Source organism: Melanerpes formicivorus, unplaced genomic scaffold (genome assembly GCF_026170545.1).
Source record: "Melanerpes formicivorus ecotype bairdi unplaced genomic scaffold, bMelFor1.0.p_v2 SCAF_8, whole genome shotgun sequence".
Classification (NCBI taxonomy): domain Eukaryota; kingdom Metazoa; phylum Chordata; class Aves; order Piciformes; family Picidae; genus Melanerpes; species Melanerpes formicivorus.
This window is the reverse complement of record NW_027142360.1, coordinates 12,678,188-12,702,853: the sequence shown is the minus strand read 5'-3', so window position 1 is coordinate 12,702,853 and position 24,666 is coordinate 12,678,188. Positions and strand designations below refer to the sequence as shown.

Below are 24,666 nucleotides of genomic sequence, written 5' to 3'. Positions count from 1 at the left end.
GACTGATTCTGGTTATCACAGAATGGTAGGGGTTGGAAGGAACCTCTGGAGATCATGCCCCTGCCAAAGCAGGTTTGCCTAGATCAGGTTGCACAGAAAAAAATCCAGGTGAATTTTGAGTCTCCAGAAAAGGAGAATCCACAACTTCCCTGGGCAGCCTGCTCTAGTGCTCCGTCACCCTCAATGTAAAGAAGCTTTTCATTATGTTTAGGTGGAACTTCCTGTGTTCTAGTCATGAGTAAGTTATAGCTGAGGCTGAAACTTGGGACTGACTGCAGCAAACATACTTTTATGGTTTAATATAATTAGGAAACCTGACTTCATTTGATTTGAAAAAATAGGTACGGAGAAATAGATACAAATGTAGGTTTGTGATCATAATAACTGTGGGCAGAAATTCTGCTCTCCTGATTTGCATTACAAATCTCACGGCGTCTTCCTGTATGCCACCTGCTCATTCATCTGCTGCTGGCATTAATCAGAGCAGCACACATGGAAGTCACACTTGCAGGCTGCCTGTCACAGCCTGCCTGAGCCTTGAGCTAAAGATAAGAAATCCATATTGTGGCTCTACACGGCAGCTAAACTGGACAGTGTGTTGGCAGCAGTAGGAGGAGCTAGAGTAAGAAATTAGGTCAAGTAGATTAGTACTGTGTGAAATGTTGTGCCCTACTGAACTTTATTTCTGTATTAAAAAAATCTGAGTGCTGACATGTTAGCTAGACTAAGAGCATTTATTTTCTTCCTGAGGTGAAGATGAGAAGTAAGATATAGGTTATTGTGTGAGCACTTCTGTGATGGAGTGACTACATCAGTGTACAAGGGAAAAACGATGGATGTCATCTATCTGGACTTCTGAAAAGCCATCAATATGGTCACCTTCTTTCAAAATTGAAGAGAGGTGGATTTGATGAGGGGACTGTTTGGTGGATAATGAATTGGTTGGATGATCACATCCAGAGGGTAATGTTCAATGGCTCAACGTCCAGATGGAGAGTCCCTCAAGTGTCTGTACTGGGACCAATCCTATTTATGCTCTCATCAATAACATAGACAGTGGGATTAAGTGCATCCTCACCAAGCTGAGTGGTGCAGTTGACATTCCAGTGGGACAAGATGCCATGCAGAGGGACCTGGACAAACCTGAGAGGTGGATGTGTCCATGTGAACCTCATGAGGTTCAACAAGGCCATGTGCAAAGTCCTGCACAGGGCGTTAGGGCAATCTATTGTATCAGCATAGGCTGGGGGATGATGTGATTGAGAGCAGCCTTGCAGGGAAGGACATGGGGATACTGGTGGATGAAAAGCTGGGCATGAGACAAGAATGTGCACTTGCAGTCCAGAAGGCCAACTGTGTCCTGGGCTGCAGCAAAAGAAGCATGAGAAGCAGGCAGTGGGAGTGGCTTGTGCTGCTCTGTTCAATTCCAGTGAGTACTGTGTCCAGTCATCGAGCCCTCAGCACAAGAAGGGCATGAAACTGCTAGAGCAAGTCCAGAGGAGGGGAAGCTGTTATAGGGCTGGAACACCTCTCCTGTGAAGAAAGGCTGAAAGAGTTTTTTCACCCTTGAACTGGATGATCTATGACGTATCTTCCAACTGGATGTATTCTGTGATTCTGTGAGAAGAGAGGCTCCAGGAAGACCTCATTGCAGCCTTTCAGTACTTAAAAGGGGCCTAGAAGAAAGATGAGGACAGTCTTTTTAGTAGAGCCTGTTGCAATGAGACTAAGAGGCCAAGGAGGAGGCTATGTTTAAACTAGATATAAACTAGAGGAGGCTACTGTTTAAACTAGATATAAAGAGAATTTTTTTTACAATGAGGGTGGTGAAACACTAGAACAGGTTAGCCAGAGGCATGGTGAATGCCCCACCCCTGGAAACATTCAAGATTGGGTTGGCTGGGATCTGAGCAACCTGTTCTAGTTAAAGACATCTCTTCTTACTGAAGAGGTTGGACTACATGACTTTTAAAGGTCCCTTCCAACCCAAATCATTTTGTGATTCTATGTTTTCTGTGCAATGGACTACAGGTACTTATTAGCCTCCATTTTCACCTATAGCTTCATATCAGTGAAGCTTCTTGTCTATGATATCCTTCCTGTCTAAAAGACATGAAGCATGTCATACATTATTTGAAAGGAGCTGGTTTGTTTCTGAGGCGAAGTGTTACCTAAGGTCTGCATTGATATGCTGATTGAGTGCAGTACCTTCCTACTGTGATTGCCTGTAGTAGCAGGACAGTGGTTCTGACATTTAGGAGCCCTGGCAGAAGAATAGGAAGTGAGTGGCTTATTGATCACAGGAATCTGTTCTACTGCTAGTCAGTTACCTTTCTGTCTGGTGTGCGCTTGAAGAGCTGCCTTGCTGAAGACATTTCTGACAGGAATAGGCTGAGAGTTCTCAATGCAAATGTGAACTGACTGACAATATTGCAATAACAAATACCAATATATTCAGAAAAGGTTGTTTTCATGATCTTCCTTACTAACTCCTTTTCCTATGCCCTAAAATGTTCCTTCTCTTAGGTTATGTTTGTAACCTTTTTGTTACGTCACTTTTCCTTTCGATTTCTTATTGTAAATTGTATTAAAAGCCTCTTATTCAGCTTCTCCAACCATTTGTAGGTTTATATTTCTTCAGTTACTTTTTGTCACTTGCCATCTTTTTAAACTAAATCCCATGACTTAAGTATTTAATTGTATTACAGTTTATCCATGGTAAGAAGTCTCTCTCCTAGACTTACTTACGTTCCTTCTATTACTGCAAAATCATTTTTGAGCTTAAGAGACTACTGTACACAATATTCCATGCATATCCTCTATAGATTTGTGTTGGAAATACTGTACTACTTCCTTTATTGTTCATTACACCCACTAAATAATTTAAATATAGTTTTCCTTTGATCACTGCTTGCATGTGGAGCGTATTTCTTTATCTAAGACATTCACATTTCTCCCTGACTCCTATATTTTAAAAAATCTTAATGTAGTTAGTTAAGAACCCAAGAAAGCAGATTATTTATTTTAGGCTTGCCCAATGAAGTGCTGTCTATCACATTTTATCTGACACATTTCCTTAGTGTGGCTTGGTGTGTGAAGTTCCATCTCACCTTCCCTGTTCTTCGAAAAAAAATGCTAGTAAACTGATGTTATCTCTAAGTGCTGCTCACCTGTTGCTTATACATCTTTCCAGCTCATGAACATGCAGCAACTTTGCTAGCAGGATGAGTTCTGTGTCTGCTGTTCCCTAGAGTTTGATCTATGCTTAACAGAAAGGAAAATTATACCTGCAGAAAAATCCCAAGGGTTATAATCTTGCAGATTTGCTGACAAAGTATATTTTGATTTGCCAGGATCTTCTATGATCTGTGGCAAAACTTCTGCTAAATCAAGCCAGGAGGTACTCATTAACCTTGGAAATCAATGCCCGCCTCATAAACTGGTGGTCTAACTGTTCTCCTAGGTTTATTTTTCATTGGTCAGCATTCACAGTAAAGCCTTAAAATCTTTTTAAAGAACTCTTATTTTAGAAACAAGCAAACAAAAAGTAATTAAGAATTGTATTTTTTTCATTATTAGCAACTGCTCTGTCTCAATATTTCATTTGTTTCTAAGCAGCTGACTCTAAGTATGGATTGCATCCTACAACACTTGGACATTTTGGAGCTCACTGCTTGCAGAAGAATTTTTTGAGAAACTTCACTGTATATTGGATTTAAGGGAGAAAGCAGATGATGAATCAGGATTATGAATTTTATCTGGATTTCTAAGAAGCTCTTTTCTCCATAGCTTTGCTGAGGTGTTCTCAGGTCGGAAGACAATAGCTTGGTCCTGGGCTGCTGTGCTGAAGCGTAGTTAACACAAGAGGAAAACTGTTGTTCGTTCTTGAACATTGCACATTTGGACAGAGAGGTAGTCAGCAGTGTGACAGTGATATCCCAGACACCATGACTTGTGTATTTAGTACACAAATGAGGTCATGAGAAAGCCTGTCACAAAAGCTGGAAAGGATTGAAAGGCTTATTTTTATCACAAAATCCCAGTAAAGACAGCCACCTCTCCTCTAGCACAAACAATTGCATATTCTAATCAGTGTCTGCAAGCTGGGAATATTCAAGATCTTCCTAAACTGTCTTGACAGATGTGAAAGACTCAGGCACTTCTGTCGAGTGGCTGCTCTAATGGTCAACTTCCACCAAAGAGCAGAAAACGCTTCTGACATGCTCCATCTGGCCTACTTCACAGCCACCCAAACTTGATTGATGGTTGTTCGGGTTCCAGCCAGCCAACAAGTAAAAGAATGGGGTATTGTCAGGATTCAGGAAACACTTTGGTTCAACTGCTGAGAGGGGAGGAATTGATTTTATTGAGATGATTTGCTCAATAGGCTTTAGCCTTTATATCTTTTTCACTCTTTCCATCACTCTGATTCCATTTCTCTCTCTTCCCATAACTCATATACTTTTACTTATTTATTTTTCTGATTAAGATGAAATTAAATAGAATAAGCAGCCTGCTTGCTCTTTCTGCAAGGTACCCTTCATTCTTTTTTTTTAATTACACTGCTTTCTGGTAAATTTTAAATTTTCATTCATTTATTCATTTGAATGAATCTCCCTCTCCAATATTTTGGCAATTTACAGTATGATGTCTGACCTGTGAGTTACAGCTGACTCAGCTCAGTCCTTGCCACAAAGGAAAGCAATTCCAGCTAAGCTTGACGTACCTTAATGCTGCTTACACCATGAGGTCACATCCTCCTGCATGTAGTGATTGGAAGGGCTTCTCATATGAAAGAAGACGTACCTGAGTTATTAATGGCTGTAATCTCTTTCATGCAATGCAGATCAGGTGCAGCATTTGAGAGTCTAGCAACCTGTCAGTGCAATTTAACAAGTGGTAACATGATACTGCTGTGGAGAAAAAACTACACTCCGTGTTTTCAATAATTTCATGTTGTTTGAGGAGCTTTACTTATGACTTTAGTGCAGTATAAATAATTTCCACTACACTGTTTCTTTTATCTACCAATCTTTACAGGTAGCAATTGGCTAATCCATCTGTCACTCCTCAGAGCTGAGGAAGTACAGTTTAAAAAAAAGTAATAACTGGAAATTCAAAAGGTTAAGTGATTTTCCAGGTTTACACAGTATCAGTGGCAGGTCCAGGCACTCTGCTAGCAGCTGTCGGCCAGCAGCTGCTGCCAGTAGCTGCTGTCCTGTTTTTTTCCTAGTCTGCAATTACAATTACCAGAATTTACTTCAAGTTGACTGTCTGCACCACAGTCTGCAGGGTCTTTGGTTTTGACATTAGTAATCCAAGTAGACTTAAGACGGTGCTGCCACTTACTTACCTCCTGTCTTGGTGTCAAAACATGAAGATGGACTTCTGTTAAAAAGCAATTATATCCTTGTCCTTCCTTTGGTGCCAGGAGCAGAAAACAACCTGTAGTTTTTAAGCAGCCTTGATTTCTACCTGTAGAGAAGTCATCTTACTCACAGTGCACTGCCATGACAGACTGACTGCTTGTGGCAGGATGACTTGGCTACTGGCCAGTGCAAGCAACTGACAGTGATGTCTGTATGAATTTCTTACCTGATAAACTTCTATTCATTGTTCAGACAAACTGAATGATGCACTGACAGAAAGGACCACCTGCAGCCCAGCCAATTTTGCATGTCAGGCTTCTACTTTTTATGGGATGCCCTCCCTTGGCTTTGCTTTTGTGCAACAGCAGATACCTAGTTTTGAAGAGTAGCTGGAGGGGACACAGAGGGAGAAGAAATTACTTGTCAGGACTGTGATTTTCTTTTGTTTGAAAGATGTTGGTGTCTCCTATTTTAGCACAGCTCTTGTACCATACCTCCCTCTGTAGGTTTCAGAATTCCCTGTCTTTAATGTAACTCATTAGTTGTGCAGGCATGCAGCTAGCGTAATAATTAGTATTACAGGAGGCAGAATAATAGGATCTGCTCAAACTAATTAGATATAAAAATGAGGGATTTTCTCATATTAGGAAACAGCTGTAACATTTTAACAAAAATACCAGAAAGGCAAAATTAGGAGGTTTTTCTCTTGCTGTAAAGAGGAAGGCAGATTTATTGAAGAATGGCCTTAGACATTGACCAGGAGCTGGCAGTGAAATACAGTAATCTGAACTCTGCAAGGGTAGACACTGGCGGTAGATACCCAGTGGGAACAGCGTAGCTTGCTATTATTATTGTTGCTATCATCATGATTATTTGTATTGCATGAGTGCCCAGAGGCCTGAGCTGAAAAGAGTGCCATTGTACTAAGCACTGCATAAACACTGTGAGAGGCAGCTTTGCCATGAATAATGTATGCCTTATGGAGCTGAGAAATGTGAAGACCAAGAGAAGAAACAGTCGTCCAGCGGGGTGAGCCTGGGTACTAAATGCTTGCTTGTCTTTCCTGGTGCCCATTGCTAGTCTGAGATCAAAGCTTGTTATATCAAGATGAAGTAAAACTCACTGGAAACTAGACTTTGAGACATATCTCTGTGATTTGGTTCCTTGCTACCATAATATGGGGAAATAGGATTTTTCTCAATTTAAGTAGGAAAAAGAGGAAACCAGGTAAGAAAAATAAAACACAGTGGTTGTTAAAATGTAGACCAGCCTCAAGCTGCTAGTAAGTTGCCAGTGCAGTCCATAACTAGTAATACTTGGATGTCTTATAACAGTGTTTTTTGCTGCCTCCATTTCCTTATGTTCCTTGGAAGCTTTGCATGGTAGTCTCCCATGAGACTGTATTTGTACCACTGAAAAATTACACTGTTTGGATAAATAATTAGAATGCATTGTCAGATCATAATCAGGAAATTCTTGTAGGAGAGGAAGAAAGAATGAGAGGGGAAAAGAAAGAAAGAAGGAAAGAAAGAAGGAAGGAAGGAAAGAAAGAAAGAGAAAAAGAGAGAAAGAAAAGCAAGCTTAGGAAGTTTAGTGGGAAACCTAGCCTTTCATGTATTCTCACCCCCTGGTTTGTAATTAAGACTATTCCCCCCCCTCGCCCCCCGTGTTACCTCAAAAGATGAAAAAGTGGATATAAGGAATGCACTTGTTTAACCCTCTTGTGCAACTGGGGCTTTCTTTTTGGCTTTAATACAGACCTTTGTGGGTGATAGTTTAAATAGTGTTGTTGTGTGTGCCAATTCTGTTACATGCTCATTGTCTCACTATCCTGGCTTTCAAGAGCAGTCCAACCTCCTTGGCATTAATTAGTGCCCTTGAGCTGTGAAAATGCCTGAAGCTGTGGGATTTGCTCTAATAAAAGATATACCATCAGCAAATGTTTACACTTGTTACTGTTTCCAACAGTACTGTTCCTTTCTGTCCTTTTGTTTTCTACTTCTCTACTTCCTTTCTTTTCAAGCTTTACACCCCCCGCCCCTTCTTTACCCCTCCATCTCATTTTCCATGTCAGCAGCTCTCTATCTTTTCCTCTATCTGTGCTTACTGCAGCTGTTTTGCAGGCAACTTTTCAGAGTGTGGAGCCCCTCTCCTGTGCCCTGGGGACAGATCCTATCTGGGGCAGATGCAGAAAACACAACCGAGAAATTCCTGTGTCTGGTTTAGAAAATCTAACTAAATAAAATAGGGTCTCTGTGCAGAGTATATCACAAAACATGTTGTGCTAAATAACTATTTGTATACTACAGATAGATAGATATGTATATAATATAGATTTGCTTGACATAAAACTGCCTCAGTGTGTGATCTTTTCAGTGTATAGGTATATGCCAAAATCAAAATGGATTATAAATACTTTTTGTTGGCAACAAGGCTCCTGCAGACATGCGAATGCAGAGGGTAAACTCTGAATGTGTCAGTCTGTGCCTGCACCTGTCTTGCTGGCATTAAGAGAGATCTTGTGTAAAGCATAGACAGAGGGCTGAAGAGCCAGCTGCGACTGGGTCCCTCTTGTGCTGAGCACAGAACATGACAAAGAACAGTAAGAAAGTCCATACCCTACATAAGCACAAGCACAAATGTACCAGAGGCAGATAAGAAGCAGCAAACAGAAGAGCAAAGTGAGCTGTTTCTGGGAATCACTTTCTCTTTAGCTGGACCCCTTAAGCAGACTTCTTGCAGACTTCTCAAGCAGACTTCTCTTGAAAAGTTTATCCATTGCAGACTTCTGAATACTTACTGCTAATGCTCACAAAAGCTTAGATACATGTGATACAGATGTAAAGAAAATGAGACAAAACTTTCCTGATCTTTATCTTTGGGCACTTAGACATTCTAAATCAGCCCAAAGCCCAGAAAATGCACATGCCTTTGTGATCTTTTGTGTGCCTGTGCCTTGGCAATTTTGAAACTTTTTTTTCAATCAAATATTTGAATTAAGAAAATCACCAAAATGAAACCTTTCTGATTAAAATCCTTGTTTCCAATTAATTCCGTCTTCTAAAAATCTCTCTAATTCCTAACTAGTTTAAGTAAGGATGTTAAAGGGAATGTTTGCAGCATCTTACATCTCTGTCAGGTTCAAGCAATGGCTTCTAGCTGTGTAAGATTGTTCAGAGCTTTGTAGTTCATTTTAGAATAAATGAGATTACTTTTTCCCTACATTGATTTCTTCTTGCAATTCCAGTAGAAAGAAAATGGGTAAAACTCCTTTTGTGTGTGGCTCTCTGGTCCATTTCTTTGTCACATATATTAGTATTGGTTACAGACAGAAATCTGTTACCCATTGCAATGTTCACATTGCAATCTACCCTCCTGGTTTATATGATGCAAATCCACCCTTTAGGTTTGAATTGGGTCCATCTTGTGTTCAGTTGTGAACGAATCCAAACCTATCCACAATGGAAATTTAGTAAAGTGAGAAGCAGAACAAAACCTGCTGGAAAGGAATGACTGGAAGAGTGGAGAAACTGAGAAGCACAGTTAACTAGAGAAAGCCATTAAACAGCACAGAGCTAAAGTGTGGGGATATAATCAGTGGTAGTATATTAAGTAAAAGTCACATCAGAGTCATTGATTCTTGGGAGGCTTGACTTTGTCACATCCCACTCAAGCCAAGAGGGAAGAAGAAAAATGGAGTGACTCTCATTTGATGATTTAGTTGGTTCAGATTAAAGAGACTTAGATCATAGCTGCTTACAAAAAGAAATTTAATAGTTAACTGCCTGACTGAAGTTATATGTGTATACACTTGACGTGTCTAAGAGAAAGGGGGAGAGAGAGAAAGAAAATAGGTAAAGATCCAGATCACCACTCAGGTTTCCAGATCTGTTCCTTCGGTCTTCAGTGGTGGGAGTGCACCTGACAGTGTGCTCAAGTCCTTTATATTCTTTGCCAAAAAGGGTGTTGCTTTGTGGCTTCATGATGTGTCCCACATTTTGCATGGAAAGTGCTGGAATGTGGTGCCTACTAATGTTTCCACATGCCTGGGGGAAAGGGCAGCATTAATCCTTGCCACCAGTTGAGTTTGGAGATCCTGTGTTTTATTACCCTTTGTACACTGTGCAGCAAACTTTCTTATCTCAGTGGAACATATAAAAGTTTGGTAAGGAGGCAGTGCCATCCATCCTCTGATGCATTCCAAGCCCTGTAGAGCTGGTGTATTTTGTACCTTGTTTTAACTACAAAACATGTACTTGTCCTAACTACAAGGCTACTGCCTCACATGGTATTTGAGGCATCAGCTTGTTCATATCAGTCAGATCAGCTTTCTACTGCTGTTTAGCTAGTAGAGTATTACTTCTTTTTTATTTTCTTTTTCTTTTTCTTTTTCTTTTTTATTGTCCAGTGGAACCATCTTATTCAAAGAGGCCTTTCAGAAGAATTAATTTTGGAACAAAATTGCTGTTGTAATATAGTTTTTCCTCCTTAAACTAGCTGGAATACATGAATACTATGTATAGTGCAGGAAAACAGGAGGAAAAGGAATTAGCCATGAAAGGTTCATTTGTCTAGAAGCAGAAGAAATACCATATATAAATGATATTTCACAAATCAAGGTATTTGTTTGTACAGTCATGGAAATCAAAGATAGTACAGTTTCTATTTCTATAGATTACAGTGAACGTCTTTAGAGTTTTGGGGTTTTTGTCATCAAGGGATAAAATCCTTGGCTTGACCAAAGTCGTCTGCTCCCTTTCACATAGATTGGCACTTCACCCCCAAAATTCAGAAGTTCCCTGCACCCCATGGCAACCAGATGCTTTGGAAAATTTGTCCCCATGATAGAAAACTTGCCTTCCTCTATACTCAGTGGGACTGAATGCTAGTTCCTGGGGAAACTGCTTCCCGAACACCTGGTGTTGAAATACTTCACTCTAACCTTTCATCAGCAGAGCTTTTGCTATTCTGAATGATATATATTGCTTTTGGGGAAACTACTTGACTTTTATATACATGAGTTCTGCAGTGCTGCGAGGGAGTCATTACCTTCTTTTCAACAAATGAAAATAAATACCTGCAAATCTTGGCATACAAAGCTTAACTTCCATTAAAATGTAATTACCTCTCTGTTGTGCCTTATACAGTAAGAGTGGCTTGAAATGATGTGTGGCTCCAGTTTGACATAATTACTTTCCTTTACTGCTTGCATAGTAAGAATGAGGGCCCAGAATAAAGAAGACTAAAGAGGGCCACTGCCATTTCAAATTGCATAGAGAAATTTTTGTTTCCAAAATTCATTTGTTTACTTGGTAAAATTCTCACTGGAACTTTTGTTACTAGTCATCACCAATTGGTAGAAGTGAGATAGATCCCAGTGTGGCTGTGTGAGTTGACATGATAGCATGTCATGAAAGTTGAAATAGTAGTGAAAGGTAAACAGAGCTGAGAGCAATAAAGCCTGAATGTCAGAGATGCAAAGAGTAGAAGACATGAACAAAGTACATCTTTAAGCAACTTAATGCTTTGTTAACCATGGACATGCAGCATTTTGTAGCCTGACCACAGTCAAAACAGTTGGAGGGCAGCTGTAAATGGATTTGTGCATGAGTGTGTGCATGGCAATATGTTTATGGGTGGGTGTTGGTTTCTGTGGTAGGGTTTTTAAAAGAGCCTGAGGACTGGGAAATATTTGAGCAGTTGTTTGTTTTTTTTCTTTTTTACTCCTGTCACAACTCTTGGGATGCATGTCATTTCATGGAGCACATGTGGCACTTACCTGAAAGGTTAAGCTGTGGTGCTGTGACTACCTTTAATGTGAGAGGAACTACATCCCACACATGAGGCTTTGTCTGCTGAAACATGAAGAAGAGTCAGTACTCTTTGTAGGTACATGAGGTTGGCAGTTTGCCAGATCATTACAAGACAGACAACAGAAAGGAGCTTTTACTAACAGGAGCAGATATAGGCTCAAAAGGATCAAGTGCAAATTAGTAAACTAGTGGTTTGTCTAGTATCTCAAGTCAAGTGAGGATGATGTGATGATGTGACTCTAGACCAAAACTTCCTCCTGACAGTGACTTCACCCCTCTTCTGGATTCTCAAAACTCTGCTTATGTTTGGTGTCTAAATAGATTTTTACAGATTCAAGCACTGATCTGATTGATAAAATACCACCATTTCTTTCAGAGAAAGCAGTGTTGGAAGGAAGAGAGATTGAGAGAGGTAGTACAATCAGTTCAGAATTTAGGAGGATTGGTGATATACAGAGGGAAGATTTGAGGAAGCAGAGGATGTGGGTAACAGAAGCTTGGAGGGGAGACAGAAAATTTGCAGAGCAAAAAAGCTTTATCTGAAAGCAAATTAAGTATTAACTTATTAAAAAATGACATTTTTGGAATGACAGGTTGTAAAATAGTGCCAGATTCTGTGAAAGGTTCCAGGCTGAATATATGCATACACACAGGCACAATCACAGGCACACATACAAAGGCGAGGGTGTGCGTGTGAATAAAGTGTGATTTTTACATTTTCAGATGCAAATAAATTGCTTCATGCCTTAAATTATTATTCCTTTAAATGTGAAGCAAAGCTTTTAAGGGAACAAAATTTTATAGCAGATTATGTGACAACATGAAATAGATATTTTATTTTGCTTTGACTGAAGGACTGTTAGAAATAAGCTTTGTCACGTTGAAAAATATGAAGGAAAAAATAAGGGGTTAAAACACTAAGCAGTAGTCAGAGCAATATGATAACCTGAGTGTGACTTTTGCTGAAGGTATCCTGGCCCTATCCATAGCTGAAAGATCACAGTGTAGTTTTCATGAGTTTAATGCTATTAAGTTAGTTATACCAGAGGTGGTGGTTACTTGGCTGTCTATGTTATGCAAACTAGTCAGAGAGAAAAGAAACACATTCACAAAGAACAGTACTACCTTAAGGGCCCAGTGTTTGTCTTCTCATTCATGGTGATATTTGCCATTTAGCCTTTAGACAATTTGTCTTTGTTTGTTTGGTTTTCTTTTTGTTGGTTGGTTGATTATTTTTTTTTTTTTTTTGAGAAGTTAGGAAGAAAGGCAGGATTCATAGAAGCGAAGTGAGATCTGGATGTAGGCAAATATGGTTCTGCTTGTTTGATGTTTTGTTTTCAGGAAAGATGCTTCACAGAAACTCAGTTTCCATCTCTGTAGAGCCTGTTGTGCTATGTTCTGTGGTAGCATCCATGAGGATTTATTCATTTCCCCAGTGAGAGCTGTTATTTCCTCCATTACAAGGCAATATGATAGAAAAGTACCCAATCCCCTTAATTCATACTCATTTTAGGGCCCTCTGAATTTCCCCTTTACTGTGGAACAACACACCACCCTATAGCACAGAGAAAGTTACTGCAGATGGTAGTGTAACTTCATATCATTCCCTTATTTGGCCAATATTAATAAGAACATGGTCCTTAGTCTCTTCCCTGTCCTATCAGTACCAGCAAGCTGGACAGACCCTGCTTGGATGACTCTAGGCCAAACTTCATCTGCCTCTTAAGTGTTAGGAGGTGTTTGTCCCTTACAAAGCAGGGAAGCTTTGGCAATGGAGAAGCTGGAGAAACAAGTGAGCTTTCTCACTGCACTCTAGAGCTACTTTCATATTCAGAGAAAGCCAAAGACTGACAATGAAAGAGAAAGGAAGCAACGGAGGGGTATGTGTGTGGGTAGTGTGTGCAAAGATTTCTTCCAACTTTTCACTGAGCCATGACCTGGTTTCTCCAGGAGCTGCCTGCTGTTGAGTTTTCTTATTTCTGAAGCAAGTTCCTGGGACAATGCTTTGCATACCAAACAGGGTCAGCTGCTCAGATAGGAACTGTTCTGAACTGCACATGCACTTCTCTTTCCATCTTCTGTTGTTGTTGTTATTACTGTTATTGTTGTGGTGTTTTTGTTTTGTTTGTTGTTGTTTGTTTTTGCTTTGGGGTTTTTTTAACTCCTTTTATTTCCGTTTTCTCTTTATGTATTCAGAACAAAGAAACAAAATTAGCTTTATGTGCATAGAGAAAACAAAGGGAACTTTCAGGGATATTGTATGAAATTCATTGCAGTAACTGCTAGATGCTAATTTTTTAACGGTTATTTTTGTCTTAACAGAATCCAAGAAGAAGAAAAAGGAAGGCAAAAAACAAGAGAAGATGCTGGATTAATGGAGCTAGCTTGGGCAATGTGAGAAAGGGACATCAGCAAACTGATTAGTTAACAGTTTCATTTATATCTAGGCATTTTACCCTAAAATTATTTATAGCTTAATGGTATCATAGAAGGAAACAAACACAGAAAAAAAAATATCCTTTTTTTTATTACTTTAGTATTTTTAATGTATAACCCTAACAACAATTTTTAGACGCCTGTAATAAAGGACTCCAAACTCATTTAGAAAATTATGTCTATTGTATATCAAACAATATAGAAATTTCAAAAATACCTTTTTCTCAAGTCTTGCCATAGGTCTCAATCTGGTAATTACTCCATGCATGCAGAATATGAACCTCTGTGGAGCTCCGCTGAAGCCAGTGGTGCCCTGTGCGGACGCAGTCCGGCTGGATGCAATTATATTTAAGATTGGGATCTTGTATCTAAAAAAAACCCAGGCTTGTTTCTTAAGTTCTTATTACATCTGGATAACTGTATGAATTTATTTGTCTAAGGAAAGGATGGGGGCATTTTTATTATTTTTTAATATTTACAGGCAAAGATTTTTGTTTGGCTGCGTGGTGAATTGCAAATATGCCACCATCACCAGGGAAAAAAAACCAGTAGCACATCTATTCTTGGCCATATTTTAGATACTGGCAGTAAAAATCCTGAAACTTTTCAATAGTTGGACATAGAAAAGTCCTAATTTTTCACTTTTTTTCTTTTTTTTTCCTAGCAATGATTTTCCAAGTGGAATAACAGCAACATTGTCAATTTTAAAGCATGTCAGTGCTGGTGGATGGTAACATCCTGTATTGTCCATATAGAAGCTGAAAAAAAAGCTGTCTTTCATTTGTGGTTTTTGTCAAAAGGGAGAATATCCTTTTCACATAAATCAAGTTGAAAGTCTTGTGATTCTGCCTGACCCAACTGCTTTCTGTATCAGTGGAAATCTTCCTGTTGAATTTAATTCTAGCTGGTTGAAAAATACTATGTCTGGTAGGAAGTAACAGCAGAATGCTGTTTGGAAACTGGGACTTGAAACCAATAGGAATGAAACAATTTTTTGTTGCTGTTGGTAAAGCAGAAGGGAAATACAAACCCAGTACCTTTCACTTTCTTCCATTTGTATATAAGTAAAAAAACCTTGGAAAATCTCAGTCAAAATAAAAATAGTTCTGTGATCTTAATAATTTTTTTTTTTTTATTTTAAATGATCTGCAGGGCAGAAAAAGAAAAATGATAGCCATCTGCTCCTCAGTTTGTTCAGTTTCACCTATTCTAAATGATAATAAGTCCTGAGAATAGTCACAAAATCTAACAGATCTGACAGAAGTCTGATCTGTCCCTAGGTGAAGGGTTGTTTATCAAACTAAAGAGCCAGCAGGCTAGACCTTTTTGGAGGAAACATAAGGGATTTCAATGCCCAAATTATTTAAAAATTAATTATTTTACATTCTAAATCTTAAGATTCAGCAGCAAGAAGTAAGCTTTGCTCTTTGTGTGGGCTGCAGGACCCAGTGACTTGAGCGAAGTTGCAGCGGGTTGTGTTCATCTGAGTAAATCACCTTCCTCTCTGGGGATTAACTTGTAGACAAGCAAAGAGTCTTTTCCCAGACTAACATCACTCCCCTCTTCTCTGCAAAACAGTTATTACAGTTGCAGAGCTTGCCCTTGTTTTTCTCACATGGAGAGTATGGCTGAACTGAACTCACTGTGAGGCAAGCCCTTCTGCAGATGTTCCCCAATCCATTTGAAACCAGATAGCCAAGGCTGCACATAGGTCAAGGTAGACTAGCCACAATTATTTCCCAGACTCCTTGGGTGTGCTTTGCAGTTTGTCTTGATGTCCTCATTACTTTGACTGTGCTGTTAGACATACCTGAGCCAGTGGTATGGTTAAAAATTCCCCCAACTTGTGGTGGATGTGCAATGACCAAATCCAAAATCATAAAGGCTCATATTTGGATGGTTCTGGGTGCTATTTGGTTTGTTTGTACTTCAATTTGGTCTCCCTGTGCTTGTGCCTCAGACTTAATGGATTGATAGCAAAGGGAGAAGGAAGGTTTTTCACTCACCAAAGGTTTGTCTGTCTAAATGCTGCATCAGTTCACTTGAAGTGGTTCAGCTTTGAGTGCAAACACTGTTGCACCATTGTCTTACACTGGTTAATCTAGTCCATTTTTCATAGGATGATGGCAGGAGTTGGGAATGATGCTGTGACCAACATTTTGACTATCCTTTAACAAACCTTAGATGCAGCTTCTGATTTCCACCTCTGTGAGTAAGAGGAACTTAAATTCCCTTGTGTTTCTTCTGACATCTTATGATTATCTGTCCATCTGGCTTATTAAAGGAACATTCCTAATAGTTTATGAAGGAGGCCAGTCAGGTTCTTATGGTGGTATAGAGCCTCCATGGAGAGAGTTTACAGAAAACAATGAAAAAGGTAAAAAAAATACCATGGTTGGACCAGATTAAAGCTCAGCAGTCCTGGTAGCAAAGGGCATGAAATAGAACACTTCCTCTGTACCACTCAGCCATATATGTTTCACTTTATATTGGCATCTTGCTGTTGACAGTAGTTGGAGTGGTATCTGTCATACTTTATACATGATTTAAAAAGTTCTCAAGAAAGCAGCATAAAACATTCTGTGGAAACTCTGGCTATGAAGGAGGTGAAAAAAGGCATTCATGGTAGAACACAGAAGACTGAACCAAATAAGTCAGTCAAGTCAGCTCTGAAAGGAGGTACCTGGTACCTAACAGGAGCAGTTGCTTCACTAGTGACATTATTAAGAAAGCAAGAGGCAAAACCTCTTCCTGCCATATCTGTTTCAATTTCCACTTCAGTAATTCTGAATTTTCCTTTCTAATCTTCTACTCTCCCTCCTATAGGAGGGCAAACTTGTCTGACAGTGCTGTGGGGGCGGCTACTTCAGATGAAAAATGCGTTTTGCCCTCTTGGTGCTATCCTATTAAAATGGAAAATAACTTAACATAGATGTATTATTTAAATAGTTTAACCAACTGAAACTTTTTTCACAAATGCCCCTCTTGAGAAGTGGCTTTCATCCTCATCTGCTACCCCCATATGATATGGGGAATGACAGAAATCCCCCAAGTGATAGCCTTTTTCTGAAGCCCTAAAATCAGTTAGAAAAGAGAGGGATGAGTTTCTGATGATCTGCGAAAGATGAATCTGTATCCAGACTCTGGATTCTAGCAAGCTTAAAATTAGGAGAATTTGAGTATAACTCCCTTCCTCTAAGTAGGCTGAGCCATTCTTCTAAGAAATTAGACCTGTCTTTATCTTGATTCAAAATAATATGTGAAGATTGGGACATTTCATAACTTTTGATATGTCTCCATAAAAAACATGAGCATATTAAATGAGAATCACTGCTTTTTAGCCAGGCATATTTGACATACTACTTAAGTGCAGCAAAACTACAGGGAAAGGCTCCAGGAAGGAGAAGCATTGTACATGCAGGTAAATACTAAGTTGCAACTCATTGATTATCATCTTCTAATTCCATAATGACATTCTGGACTGTACTGTTTTTCAATGGAGAAAAAATATAAGAAACTAAATGAAAGCATAATAATTATAAAACTTATCAACAGACAGTGTTAGAGACTTTGTCAAGAAGTGGCAGGTATGAAGTCTGGAGCATTTCATACAAACATCTTTGGCATGCTCCTTGAGCAGGATTAGTGGCTGGCACATTTATTTTTATGCTTCATTTGATTTGTGCCTTAATGAAAACTAATCAAATGTAGACTGTTACAGAGAAGTAAAGGAGGCAATGCCAAAAGAAGACAATAGTATGTCTCTTTTTTGGCTTAGGACTGCAAGTTGATAGGAGAAAATGCCGTGTATTTCTTTGGTGTATACCCTTCACCACTCGGCATGTGGTAGTGGGCAACTCAAGTAAAACAATGGAGCAGTAAGATGAACTAAGAGGAGGTGAGTGCTCATGGAGACTGCTTGTGGAAACAGGCCTATAAACCCTCTGAAACTAACCATGATGCTAGCAGTGAACATCTGAAGATAAATATTGTGTAGCATTACTATTTATTTAATGAAATTGCATAGCATATAATAAGCTCACCTGAATTTCCATAGTCTAATAGGCAATGAGGGTAGGACAAAAGCCATCCTGAACTTCCACCGGTCCAGGAACTACAACATTAATAATGTAAACCTGCCACTTTTCTAAAGCAAAATATTGGTGAGGTACACCATTTTGACATGATACAGTAATCTTTTACATCTCCCAAATTTTTATAGGAAGGGGAAGTAGTATATCAGTGGGGTAGTTGTCTCATATTCAGTCCTTTTAAACTCTCTAAGATAGCATCTTACGTGAACTCCCGTGTCCTCTCCCTTGTGGAGACAGATTATACCTGTTGTCTATTTTCTGTCCATCCTGCCAAGGCATGCTATCTCTCCGACAGTCTTCCATGGATATTGTTGATTCTTCCTCATGCTGTATTCTCCATTTCTTGCTGGGCTGTTGCTAAACTGCCCCAGCAAGCCCCTACCATCAGGTTATCTCTCACTGTGTCCTAAGATTAAAGGACATGGTAGCAACTGGTTGATCAGAAGATGACAGTGAACTGGGAAATATGAGAGTGAGTAAAGAGATTCCCTTGATTCATTGGGAGAGTGGCTTGCTGGTAAAGCCTTTGTCATAGCTTAACCTGGGCAAAGCTTCCTAGGGGATAAAAATATCCCTTTTGATTGAAAATTAGAGACAATGATGAAAGAGTCTCTGCCTTTAAAGAGAAAAACAACTAGATAAACAGTGGCAAGAAGATGCACACTTTCCCACTTTTTGCCATCCAATCATAAGGAGAGAGACATGATGGATAGAGCTTCAGGAACAGTGGAAGACTTGCCTGGGAAAAGTAAAGAATGAAGAGAACCTCTTCTACCCCATGGGTATTTGCATCTGGAGAAGGTCTAGATAGCCTTATTCATAGCAGCAGCAAACTTTCTGTGCTTCTAGACCAAAACTAAATGATGCTGAAGTCTAATAATTTTCCTAATGTTCCCTTTCTGCTAGTCTTAAAAAATGGCAGTCTATGTGTGGTTCATCACTCTGATCTGATCAGAAATGTGGTATTTCAAAGAAAACATGGGAATTCAACTATATTCAGCTATCATCATCTAATTGCTGGGACTATGCAATCCTTGTGACCTTTCTGTGGTTTGCCATTTAAATGCAGAGTGTCTTGAAGTCCCAGATGGCTGAAAAATGTGTAGGTATCTCTTCACCTTTAAATTGCTCAGCTTTGAGTGAGTTGCATATGAAAAAAAATATACCTACAGTTCTTATTCCTTTCTTAAAAAAAAAAAAAAAAAAGAAGAGTAGTACCAAGCAAAACCCACAAGACAACTTGAAGCTTGTACTCATTGTATGAATTTACTGTTGAGGTAAAACAAAGGCTACTGAATATTCCCATTTCAGAAGGTCATTGAAAGTTAAAGACTGTACAAAAGCTTTAACCCTGAATTCTTTGTTGTAAAGCTAGGAAAATGGATAACCACTGCAGGGCTGTCTTACCAGTAGCTAATTTCATTCAATCAATTACACTGTTTGCATTCCCTCACCCTAATCTTCCTTGAATTATTTAACTTTTCTCATCAGGTCATTCATTACGCTTCCCATACTATAATTGCATAGTTCATCTAGATTTTTACACCTGTAGGAAATGACTGATAATCCAGAGTGTGTTGTGGTTCCTGAGGGGACCTAAAGCAGGAGCAGGCTATTAGTGCTGCAGCTTAGAGCTAGGAACCACCTAATGAGAATGTCAGCATCAAACACAGCAGCTCCCTAACACACATGCATACACACTGCATATATATATATATATATATATATATATATATATATACACATATAATTTCCAGATATGGGAAAGAAAAACTATAGAAAAGTTTATCCATAACTCAAAATGTGTCTCACAGCTAGTGCTGCATGTTTTCAAGCTAAAGCAGAAGTGAAAGAGCTTTTCGTGTATTGTTATTTACACAAGGGTGCAAAAGTAGTATATAGGATGAAGAACCAGATTTCTTCCCACCTGACTGTTTTATCAGTTTAGGGATAGCTGTGTCCAAGAAGAAAAATGCAAAACACATGCCAGTGAAATGGCCAATAGGTCTTAGTATCAGAGTGATGTTCTCTTCTGTCCTACCAAGTATGTGGAAGGGCTTCAAAGCCTCAAAGCGGACGGACTGCTTCAGTTAGATGTGAACGTTGAAGCGGAGGCAGAAAAAGGTCTTTTCTCTGCCAATAAAAAGTGAGGGAAATGGGGAGGGGGGGAAGGAAAAAAAAAAAGAAAAAACAAAGTAAATAATTTTAATACTTGTAGTTTGGGTGTTAAATAGAGAGAAGGAATGAAAGTCAAAATTAACAAATTAAAGCCTGAATATTGTGTTCAATTGATTTCTAATTCTGTACATATCTATTAAACCAGTGTTATGTGATATCTTCTCATGAGTTACTCTTTATCCTGTTCCTTTTCCTGTTTTTTTTTCCCTAGTTTGTATATTGATTTTGTAAGCTAGCAGTATACTACCTTTTTGATTTTATTGGGTGTTTTTTTAAAACATGTATGAAAGCCATATATCCATATTGTAGAATGAAAGCATTAATCCTGTAACATCCCTTAACGTTTCCCTTAGCTCTGTGGGATTGTGGGAGGCTCTAGCCAATGTATATGTTTACCAATTGTATCAACATAATTTACTTGCTCTTAGTGGCGATGAAGAATTAAATAAACTAATACACAGACTTGTGGTGTTATTTGGTTGGGGAAACTGGGGCTGGGGGGGGGGGGGACTTCTGAAGTTGCAGTATTCCTAAGGTTGGAAGAGACCTCAAAGATCATCGAGTCCAACCTGTCACCACAGACCTCATGACTAGAGTAGAGAGGACACTACTGCCCGCTGCAGGCTTGAACTCACGACCTTCCCATTAAGGGTCTGATGCGCTACCAACTGAGCCACCTAAGGGGGTTAAAATAATGGAGAGCGGCCTGGCCAGCACATCTGCCAGCTCTCTCAGCCCCCTAGGATGGATCCCATCCGGTCCCATGGGCTTGTGAGTGTCCAAGTGGCTCAGCAGGTCCCAAACTAATTCCTCATGGATTTCCAGGACATTACACTGCTCCTTGACCCCATCCCCCAGCTCAGTATTCAGTATCACTAAGGTTGGAAGAGACCTCAAAAATCGAGTCCAACCTATCACCACAGACCTCATGACTAGAGTAGGGAGGACACTACTGCCCACTGCAGGCTTGAACTCATGACCTTCCCATTAAGGGTCTTATGCGCTACTAACTGAGCCACTCTTTCTTAAATGAATTTCAAGTATTAGCAATATTTCTTTATCAGACTAATTTCTCATCAGCTGTAGGTGTTTCTCATCACACAAACACTATTCTTTGTAAATTCAGAAACAGTTTAAGTCTCTAGGAGGAAATCTGTCAGAAAATTGTTCCGGCAGAAAACATCTCTCTGGGTTGTGCGTACTGAAGTCTGTCTGCCCCAACTGCCTGACACCGGTTCTGTGACGCAGCTTCTTTCAGCACACGGTTCATTCAACCTGTGTGATATTGATGCAGCGATGGGTTACAGATGAGGAGTGTGGTATTTTTTTCTTTAAATAAAGCACATGATCAACTAAGCAGTGGGGAAACCTTATTCCCAGCATTCTAATGCTCCTCTGTTTTACTTTTTACTGTGTGTGTTTGGTGAGAGGTGAGAGGATGATGAGAGTAGAGCAAAGCTAAATTACCTTAATGAACTAAATAAATTCAGCTAATGCTCATTGTATGTTAATTTTGTCTTTGTTCTTCATTACCCTTTTTTTTTCTAAATGTGTTTTCTTTTTTCAAATACTTCTGGTTTTGTCTCTGTTTCCAATTATTATTTAAAATAGTAGAATAACTAATTAGTCCATACAAGCTATTCCATCATTCACTGCCAAAAGAGTGATATGCTTCACAATGTTTACAAGGAGATTTATACAGCCTTCTGAAATTGCTCAGAAGAAAGAGAAGTATTACAAGGTTGGAAAACTGACAGTGCATCCTTCAGACCACTAATGAACTCAACAACCTCAATCCTATCCTCAGAAAGGAAACCAGGGACTCACTACAGTTTAATTGCAAAGGAAAAGAAAAAAAATTCTACTTAATATGTTACTTAGCATTTAGTTACATTTTAAGGTTACTGAGTAATAAGAGAGTTCTTACATGTTCTTCCCTGAGAGATACCTGATATCATCAGTATGCCTGAGCTGCTTGTGGATTGTCTCAAGTCATACTTGGCTTCCTAAAACTCCATCATGTAGACCACACAGATCTCTGATTTTTCCTGTCCTGCTCACCTCTGTCCCCGAGTGCTGACTAAGCTATAAATAGGCCTTACAAAGAGCTTTTGTATCAGCTCTTCTCTGGTGGGTTGCTTTCATGCAACAGGTTGTTAGATGGCTATCTCTCTATGTGGCTTCTTTTTATTATATATAGAGTCAACTAGAATTGGTGTCACTCCAGGGTGCATAATTAGCCTCAGTCTTATGAAGTCCTGGTGTAGGTATGCACTGATGCAAAAGGAATCTTCAGCTGTGAGAATGGACTGGCTTTCACTTTCTCCTCAAGGCATGTATGGTGGAGGTACCTGCCAAAGTGAGGTAGCACTGAGGCTTCTTCCTAGCTTGTTTTCTTCCACTCTCTGCTTGGTCTAAGGCCACATACTGCTGACCTAGAACTTGGTGAGTAAGTGATTACCTGGGAACGGTAATCTGTAATTGCATGAAGTCACTGTTGTAAATAGCATCCAAACTTCTGTGAGGCTGAGGGTTTTGGGAAGAAACGTTGAGGGGGAAAGGTGATTTTGGAAGATGGGAGCAGAATCCCTGATGTAAAGACCAGCACAACAAAAAAGTAGGTACCTGTGCCAGAGAAACACAAATGAGTGCCCAGACTGAGGTGCTGAAGAATCCTATTCTAAAATTAGGACTGCCTGTGTCAATAATGGAACTGGCTGTAAGGAAAGCCAGCTCTCTATCCTCCCATCTTCTGAAAAGATATATTTTAAAAGATTTATGTTGAATTCTGGACCTAATTCTGGATATATTCTGAATATGAAGTGGCCCAGTTTCAGCCTGGAGAAATGTCTTGAGGCTCACGATATAATGTATAAATGTCCTAAAATATATAGCATTTCCTGTAACAATTTGCATGAGCATTGTGCTTTCTGTGCTGCAGATGTTCCTGCTGATTCAACAGCGCAGAAGCCCAAGGAGTGGCGGCATCAGGTCTCCATTTATCCTTAGCTATGAGTGAAGTACATATGTTCTCTTTGCTGTTGTCCTTCTTTGATGACAGGGGTCCATCAAGCCACCTGCACAACTGAGTGCTGCAAAGACAAAACACACGCTCCCTCTGATAAAGACTGCATGTTAAGTAGCTGAATATAAACGGGGGCCTGCGTACCATCACTGCTACTTGCTGTCTTATCAGGAAAGCTCCCTAAATAAGCCACTGTTCCATGTACCAGCATGGGGAGAAAAAGACCAGTAAATTTTCTTGCAGTGAGTGCTGTGTGCAGTCAATAGAATAAGTGCTTGTCAACTTTAATGTAAAGGTCACAGTAAAATGTTACAATAAATGAAGAACAACAGCCTCTTAGAGGAATAAAAAACAATAGAGAAAGCAGCCAACTTCCTACTTTGCAGCATGAAATTTATGCTATGGGTCTCTGGACTAGATGGATTTCATCAAGGGGGATGAAAAACATTCTAATCTTACACCCAGAAATATACTTACTTGCTGTTATGAGCAGCAGTAAAAACTATTTAACAGCTATTATTGTGCTTTGTACTGTAGTTTAGCTATAATCTCCTCAGTTAACACCTTTGATTGGCAAACGTTTCTGCAGTTTGTCAATGCTAAGTTCCCTCCACCCCTTGTGTGTGAGGTGGAAGGTTAATCTTGGAGGTTGTCCTTAGGCTCCCTCTGTAGTCAATGGAGCATGACAAGCCTATTCAGAAGGTGATTCAGAATAGAGGGCTGATTTAGTAAATCTGAAAGATGTCATGAAGGGCCTCTTTCCCTCCTATATGTGGAGGGAGCTTAGGGAAATGAAGTGTATTAGACTGACCTGAGTTTGGGATGGTGGTTTGCCCTCCCATTAAGATAGCAAACTGCAACGCTGAAAGCTAGCACTTCAAAGGTCTTTAGGAGTTTTATATTTAAGGGGTCCTAACAGCTTTGATGACATGAGCCAAAAACCAAAAGGCAGGAGAGCCAAGGCCATGGATTGTGGCCTCAAGTGATGAGATCTGAAGTCCCAGCATAAATCTTTCCTGTCAGAGGGGAGGGAGGATGTAGCATGGCCCTGAGTGAAACTGGAGAGTGGGAGAGAGGTGATAGAGAAGAACTGGCTGCCCCCTCCTTGGGCCTGAAGTTGGTATTGAGGCAAAAGGGAGAGAGAATCCTGGCTTTTGTTCACTTATTTGCCTTAGCTGAGGGAGGAAGGGCGGGTGAGGGTCTGTGTCCCCTGCTGGGCTCCTGGTCCTTTGTGCCACACAGCAGGTGTGAGGGGAAGCTCTGCTCCCCAGATGAATGTACATGTGGATGTGGATGCCCCTGCTTCTTTCATGGCTACTCTGGGAACCAGAGTGAAGCCACATTTCTCAACAGCAGGCCAGTAATTCCCGGAAACAAGTGAGCGCAGGAAGGGGCCGTGGGGTGAGAATGGGAATAGCTGGGGAGTAGCTCTGCAGGGCCACTCCTTATCTAGCATTGACTGCTGACAGATTTAAAGCTTCATCCCTCAAAGCATCTCCTGAGAGACCTAAAACTGGTATCTTAACTACTTTTCTCTGTGAAAAGCTGATCTGGAAAAAAAATAAAAATCTTCTGTTGAAAGGGACTACATAAACTTTAAAAAAACAATAAAAATCATAGTACCCATAGGCCCCTCTTATTCACATCCCAGTTCCTTGCTTGCTGTTTTTGGCAGGCAAGCTCTCGCCAGCCCAACACTTCTCCCCTGCATCCATATCAGCAGCTGCAATGACAAGAGCTCTAAGCCAAAT

The 24,666-nt window shown here is 39.8% G+C and overlaps 1 protein-coding gene across 1 annotated transcript in view; it reads left to right on the top strand.

Moving 5' to 3' along the window:
• The window catches only part of PTN (pleiotrophin), a 76,056-nt gene extending 55,704 nt beyond the window's left edge, over nucleotides 1–20,352 (top strand). The window contains exon 5 of the mRNA XM_068142166.1: nucleotides 13,505–20,352. Within this exon, the coding sequence (XP_067998267.1) occupies nucleotides 13,505–13,557 (53 nt within the window). The 3' untranslated portion in view covers nucleotides 13,558–20,352. The remainder of the gene's footprint in view (nucleotides 1–13,504) is intronic.
• The last annotated feature ends 4,314 nt before the right edge of the window (nucleotides 20,353–24,666 follow it).